General features: G+C 35.7%; 1 protein-coding gene across 2 annotated transcripts; it reads right to left on the bottom strand.

Annotated features, from left to right (window-relative positions):
* On the bottom strand, positions 3,988–7,306 carry LOC109328897. 2 transcript variants are annotated; one of them, XR_002105486.1, is made up of 4 exons: positions 6,827–7,306; positions 5,597–5,749; positions 4,194–4,357; positions 3,988–4,130 (listed from the first exon to the last, which is right to left on the bottom strand). XR_002105486.1 is itself a non-coding variant. In XM_019562539.1 (3 exons), exons 1-3 carry the CDS (start codon positions 7,121–7,123, stop codon positions 4,259–4,261), a joined length of 549 nt encoding a protein of 182 aa, XP_019418084.1. In that variant the 5' UTR covers positions 7,124–7,305; the 3' UTR covers positions 3,988–4,258. The 2 variants fall into 2 exon arrangements, 1 of the variants encoding a protein (XP_019418084.1); XM_019562539.1 differs by having other exon boundaries at positions 3,988–4,357; positions 6,827–7,305.

The following is a 7,636-nucleotide window of genomic DNA, read 5'->3' as shown; positions in this document are numbered from 1 at the left end:
ATTTTTTATACCAACCCTTCGAAAGAAGTGGTACGGTTAACTTCTAACTTTATTCTTTTGTCATTTTATTATTCTTTGATACCAACCTTTCATAAGAAATGGTATGGTTAATTTAATAAAAGGAGACCGGCCTATATGGTATGGTTAAAAGGAACCCGAAAAGGGAGTAAATAAATAAAGTCACTAACTAATTAAATATCACTCATTACCACTTGTATTAATTTGCTAAATTCATACCATTAAACCAGTGTTAGAATTTATTCCAACAAAGCCGAGATGGTATGAAATTGTTGATAATTCAATAAAGCTAAGTTTTCGATTAAAGGAACATTCTTAAAACCATTATACTGGCATTGAAATTTATTCCAACAAAGCCGAGATGGCGAGCAAAGAATCAACCTGTCATTAAATAAAACAATCAGAAACTTACTACAACAATAAAACAAGCAAGCGAGAAAACTCTTTCAACATCAAGAAAGTTTTTTTGTTCAACACAAGAGACAAGGAAAAACGAATGAAGGGAAGATAACTTTATTGATAGTAAACCATGGTTACAAAGTTAAATTATTACAAGGTTGAAGCCCATGCCTACCCATGATCACTACCCTAAAGACTATGGCCTAAATAAGGGATCAAGTAAACAATACAATCATTTTCCTCCCTTAGAAGATACTCATGCTCCACATAAAGCCATAGATATCCATGAGAGATCCTTATCTGGATAGGCCAACTGGAACTTCTCTTGAGCATTCTCCTACATAGACAAAGTTGCCTCTCTAGACAGTTGGACATAGTCAATCTTTTTAGCCACAATCGCCTCCAACTAGGTCTCGATGCATCCCAACTCCTTGGCAGTGGCTTCAAGTTGCCATCAGGCACCTTCTAGTTGCCTAGTCATAACAACCTATTGTCCTTGACCAGCAGTAAGGTCATCCTCGGACTTGGCTGCTCGGGCATTAGTCAGACATAGATTCTCCTTAATCTGGAGCATCTTCTCCTTGTCCTTAGATGATCGGGGTTCAACCAGAAAGAAACACTCCTTAGCCTGAAGCATCTCCTCCTTCTAGTTCAGTTTGGCCTCCGCAATGTTGGTTGTCTCTCATTGTGTAGCCTCAAGCTTTCTAGTAAGCTTAGAGACCTACTCACTAGCCAAACTCATCTAGGCTTCCAAACCCTTTAGTTGTTCGGTGTTAGTTTCCTAGAGTCCCTTCAGTTGGGCTTCACAGAATACCCTAACCTAGTTCATGGCTTCTTGAACACCAGATTCATGGGCCCCTTGGTCTCCATATACTTCATCATGGAAGCATACATGAAGGCCCACTACCTCATAAGCACCCAAGGGTTGTCTTCTCGAACATAGCCTTGGTGCTATTGTTCAAGGGAACCTTCTTTGTGACACGAGGAAGCCCGACGTCCTCCATTCCCCAGGTCGAACACTTATCAAATGTTCTTGTGTTTGCTTGACCTCTTAGAACTTTTGGGCACCTTTCCCCGACTAGCACCCCTTCCAGATTTTGAAGTCCCCCTAGACGGACCTTTAGTTAGGTAAGAGGCTATAGGATTCGCTGCCGATGAAGGTGGAGAAAGAACAACAAATACCGGTGCAGGTGGACTTGAAGATGGTACAAATTTAGCAACAACCTTTGGCCCAACAATGGGAGCAGGAGCAACCCGAAGGCTTTTTGGAGGGGCACACCTTGGGCTCTCAATAGCATAGATTACCCAGCCCCACCGAAACTACTTTGTCTGGTTACCACATAGAGAAGCTTTTGCATGTCCATTTGCCTAAACCTCTTGTCCACAAAGAAAAAACAAAAACGGGTTAATCAACAATTTAAAAATTGGATGAAGAAGAAATAAAACATAATCTAAAAGACCCACCCATGACATACTTGAAAGTAGTGACACCACCTGCCAAAGTTAAGTAAGGGATGCCCACACCCTCACATATCCAAATTTTCATCTCTTTAGTGGCCATCCTCTAATGCCTGACCGAATCACCATCTTCACAGTCATAGTGCTTGTAATTCAAATGATGGTAACCCCCGATCTAGTAGAGAGAGAATTTAGGCATACTGTCGAACCAAACATTCAGGAACCCGCTTCGTCCTTCAGCTCCACTTTGAAGAAATCGATCTTCTAGTGCAACTGATCCATCCCAATGCCAGAACCAGTTAAGACTATGCCGCCTAATTAGTGCAGGTTCACGTTACCCATACGACAAAGATAATCCGAATATACAACACTATCAGTCTAAGAAATGATAAGGCCATGTTGCCCACAATGATGATGGTTTGCCCCTTGGAGTGCATACCACTTCACCTCAATATAAATAGACGAGGTTACGGATAAGGAAAACAATCATATTTTTATTCTATTTTTTCTCTCTAAAGCATACACTTAACTAACTTGAACATCAGAGTCTCATTCAGATACCTATATCAAAGAACAAGATGTATCATTGTATTATTGTATTGTATACATTGCAGTCCCAACAATACCCAATTTAAATTTGGTAATACACAAATATTTGAACACTATCACGAAATGAATAAAAATTGCACTTTCCCAATTGTATGCGTAAAATAGGAAAATGAATTTTGGGATTTAGACAAACAGTGGGGCGTCTTTTTTAAGTTGTGGGGTGTGTAAATTAACTCCAAAACAATTTATAGTTTGGTATTGCCAGAAACATAGTTTAATTAAATAACAATTTGCAGCTACACACCTCAGGGATATCTTTAGTAGTACAGAAAAAAATAACAATTTAAACTCAATTGAAATAAAAATAAACTAAATCATATTTAAAAAATGTGGAAAAAAATAGTTTTAAAAATAAGATTAGCGCCAATATTCAAGTTTTCTGCAGTTCATGATCCATGACGAAATCGGCCTGTCAGTCAATCCACAGTGACATCATTTTAGCTAGTACAAGTCCATAGGTTATGGTAGGAACCTTCAAAACAAAGTTGAAGAGAATGAAAAAAGGGTTGGAGAGCTGAAGACTGTGTAGGGCTGCCACTACTGCATATGGCTAGATAGAGGAATCATTGACAGAACTCATTGGAAGAAGGATTAACCAGCTAGACACAGTAAGGGAGTTACCAGTAATAATTAAAAAAAAGGCTGAAGGATGAGAAAGCGTACTACTAGTAAATGCCACAACAGATTAGCCTAATATGCAAATTACAGCTATATTTTTGTTCAAAATTTTTCCTACACTACCTCACTTCAACGCCAGAGACGCTGAAAATATAAGACATGCATACGTATATGAAGAATTTTATACTCTATTTCTGTATTTTAAATTGTATATCGCAACAACAATATTGCGCTTTTGGTAGTCCACCCAATGGGCATGTCAACCACATTTTCCCACCATTTCAGTAAATGCTACAACTTTAATTTAAAATATTACATATACGAAAGCCACTTATGCTTTATTTGGCTGAGGAAAGAAAATAGTAGGAAAGAAGATAAAAAGAAAGAGGAAGAGAAGAGACAAAGTGATGAGAAAGAGAGTAGATTTTGATAGTTGTTTGGTATAAGAGAAAAAAAAGAAAAAAAAAGTAATATTTGTTGTATAGACTATAATACCCTTGCCATATTAACTTTAACACTAAATTATAATTTAAAAATAATTTTATTACTAAAATTAATAAATACACATTTTTAAAATTATTTTGATATTTAATTAAACAATATCTACACATTAAATACTATTTCTTAGAAACATATGCACATTTAAATGTTTTTTTCAATTTTATGTGTTATTATAATTTTTTGAAAATGAGGACAAAATTGTCATTTACTAAATTCAAACTCTCCTTTCTCACTCTCTCTTTTAAAGTGAGGAGAATAAAATATGGTAAGACCCACCATAATTTCTTCTCTTCAACCAAACAAGAGAGAAGTGAAAACTCTCTTTTTATTCTCTCCTCTCATCTTCTTTCCACTCAAAATTACCCCAACTAAAGGAAGGCTTAGTTCTCCCAAACTATATAGAACTACTTACTGACTAGTGCCACATGTTTGTATATGGCATTAAACACTAATTACTGATCTATCCTACATTAATAGGATTAGTTAACTACTCATGACTATAGACGAGATTCTTAGCTAACTACATATCAAAATGGTAGGATGCCAGCTAGCAACAGGTCATATATTCTGGCTCAGAATTTTTTGAATTAACATTATGCTTCTACAAATAGATTGATTTTCAATCTCCAGTTACTCTCGATTTATGGACGGCCCACTAGATACTTCTTGTCCAATTGGTCATCACCGTTCTGGCTCTTTCACCATTGTTGCCTTGAAAACCCAGACCAAGATCCAATTGACTGATGTCTGAATCCTGCAAACATTAATTGATTTGTAGACCAGGGTCATGAATCATAAAAATGTTAATGCTTATCAATGTTATTTGCACAGACCAATCTTACAGACACCTCACATATGTGCAATTAATCAATTAACAAATTGGCATAATGACTTAAGAACTTGATTTAAAAACTTTCTGAGGTGATACGTGATATGGATAGTAGATTACCCATTTGTTATACATATAAAATATATAATACCTATAAATTTAAAAAATGAATTTAAAAGTGATTGATCATGAACTCGAGGTTAACACTAAATGGTTAATACCAGTTTGACAATTGGTTAATGGAAGGGGGTATGTGCAACACTAATTTCCGTAATATTTTACCTTAATTGACAAAAGGATTTCCAAATTCCTTTTAGGAAAAATGATAGCAGACCATATGAATAGGATAAACACATTTATATATGTTAACTTAAGATGGAAGGTAACACAAACACAGGCGTGTTTAATGAAGACACTGACTCAACAAATCAAAGATGGTAAAACTAGGCTACCACGGAGTAGTTCTCAAATATTACTATGAATTAAAAAATATAACAAGGACAAACAAAAGAAAGTTAGTGAATTAATGACTATGGTTTGGCATTTACCAAAACAGATATGTTCATTCATTCTTTTCAATGATCCATCTTGCTACAAGATTGATAACTAGAGAAGAGGATAGTAGCCAATTCTCCGTGGAACGCTACCAAAGAAGGTCACTTACACCAATGCAGATTGGATCAGCAAAATATTATAATTCAGTTAACACAGAGAGCATGCACATGGATTGGTATATAATTACAACGCAACTTTGTTTTGCAATAGATGTTAACTTGAACTAATTTTTACTAAACATATAATAGTCCCTACACATTCTGCAAGTGAAGCAATTTTTTTAAGCATTATAAATAACCCATGTACTAAGTGTGATCTAGTAGATATGTTATGTTTTCCCAGCAATTTGTCCATCCAATTATTTATGATTACTAAATACTCTCCAAAAGCAGCAGAAGTACAATGTTAAATTAATATTCATGAAATGATGATGGCTATTCAAGTCCTTGATTTTACATAGAGGATAATCTAAGAGTGGTCTGATACCAATGAAGAAAAGGAAAATTTTGAACATCATGTCCTATGCCCAGTTTGAAAATCTGAAATTGAAGAAACCAGAGAAATATTCAAAACCATTCAACATAGAAATGAAGAATTGAGTTACCTTACCTTAGCATCTTCAAATATTTCATTTATCTTCAGATCGACATGCATCTGATGAGTCACATTTGTTTGTCTAGCTGTCAATTGGTCATTCTCAGTTGTGGGTTCAAAGTCAGCCTTCTCAATAACCACATTTTTTTGTTCTTCTAGGACAGCAATCTGCATGATGCCATTGACCAGAACCTCAATCAGAGTGAAATCTAGTCATTTAAAATGGAGTTGTGTTGTGATGCATAGACAATGAGCGACACACACACACCAACCATACACAATAATATGCCATAACAATGTTAGGAATTAAGCATATAAGGAGAGTCCAACCCAAGAGACTAGTCTATTAGATGGGAGAGGATCATGACTTAAGTACCACATTGAGTTTGTTATTCTACTTATGTGTGACTCCTAACATTGTCGCCTCCTTTAAGTGCCGACATCCTCCACGGCTTTCACTCTATTGACACTGACCCCATGGTAGCCCTTTCTCTTTTGGTGGCTTCATTTACTTATCAATATTTGGTATTATACTTTAATCCAGCCTATAGGTAACTCTTTCTATGACATATCTCTCGATAAAAGACACTAATTGTTAGGACTAAAGTATATGAAGAGAATCCAACCCAAAAGACTAATCTATTAGGTAATAAAGCATCATAGTTTAATTATCACTTTGAATTAATTATTCTGTGTCTCCTAACAAACAACCAAGTAATTTTCTTACTAGGTGGAATTAGCTACCTGGTAAATAATGTCATAATATTCAATCTGTAAGCATGTATAAAGTATAAACAAGTCATTTACATCGGAATCCTTAATGATTTACAAGTTTTAAATGAGTTAATGTTTTTTCTTGGTCTTCGTGTACCTCTGACTATTGAGCTACTATCAATTTGATCTATTCTTAGCTTCTAGATGACCTTTCAACACGTGTTCACCGTAAAGGCTCGAGTCATGCAACATGCAAACCATCCCATAACCCCAACACTCTCAGGGAGAAGATTTTATGTATCATTTCCAATGCATGTGATCGTAAACAAATATTTAATTATTAAATTTATAACTTTAATATATTTTTTCAATCAATCAAAATCAGTAATAAACAGAATGGTAGATAACATATGGGACAACAGATGTGATATCCTCTTCTCCATCACGGTAGAAGAATAAAAATCGAAACAATATAAAAAAAACAAAAAAACCCAATTAAATAATTTTTTTAGAAATAGAAGCAATACATACAGGAGTGTAACGAAATTTTCTTCTAGATGGTTCGTCTGAGGAGGTGCCGGAGCTGTTATGAGGGTCATCATCAGAGCCATAGGCGGCGGTGATAGGGGTCCAACGACGGAGAAGAAGGCGAGAGCAGGAGTTGGTGTTGTCAGGGTGAGAGTTATTGTGTAAGGCAGAGGAAGAGGAGATGGGTGAAGGGACGTGGACCCACCTCTTCTTCCACTTCCTGACGGGGCCGCTGAACACGGCGGGTGTGCCGTACCGGGAGGATGCTCGGCCCAGCCTTGTTGAACTCACTGCCTCCATTTATTCTGAAGGCGAAACGTTGTAAGTGTCGCTGGAAGAGAGAGTAGGGTTTTGAGTGAGCGCTTGCCTCGTTCGAGTTTTACAGAGAGGCACGAACAAGAACCACATCCACAACAAGCAGCTGCTGACTGCCGGCACTCAATTAAATTCAATCCTTCAAAATAAAAGAAATAAAAATGATAAGAGAGAAGATTGCTTAACAATTTATTCCCTCAAATTGTGTAAACTTAAACTAATCATGAAAGATAGATGACCAATGTCACTCAAAATAGTTTCTAGTAATGATTGAAGTGTCCTATAAATGCCATAAAAAACTATAAATCACTATTTTAAAATCTTCGCACCAATTTAGATTTTTTCATTTTTAAAAAAAACTAATTTTAGACATGCAACAACTTTGAGGAAATAAAATGGGATTTCGAATGAGTTTAATATTTATATATTGTTATTGTAAAAAAATTACATGGTCGATACTTCATCTATTAATCACGTACATTAATTTTATTCAATAGT

This window comes from Lupinus angustifolius, chromosome LG16, assembly GCF_001865875.1.
Source record: "Lupinus angustifolius cultivar Tanjil chromosome LG16, LupAngTanjil_v1.0, whole genome shotgun sequence".
Classification (NCBI taxonomy): Eukaryota; Viridiplantae; Streptophyta; class Magnoliopsida; order Fabales; family Fabaceae; genus Lupinus; species Lupinus angustifolius.
The sequence above is the reverse complement of the archived record's forward strand: the minus strand, read 5'-3'. Positions and strand labels throughout refer to the sequence as shown.

Excerpts from the sequence above, each read along its gene's own strand:
- LOC109328897 (XM_019562539.1), bottom strand. The coding sequence starts at position 7,123 with ATGGAGGCAGTGAGTTCAACAAGGCTGGGCCGAGCATCCTCCCGGTAC. Across the intron at positions 5,750-6,826 it reads GAAAATTTCGTTACACTCCT|ATTGCTGTCCTAGAAGAACA; the intron begins GTATGTATTGCT and ends GGCATCATGCAG. Across the intron at positions 4,358-5,596 it reads AAATATTTGAAGATGCTAAG|GATTCAGACATCAGTCAATT; the intron begins GTAAGGTAACTC and ends TAATGTTTGCAG.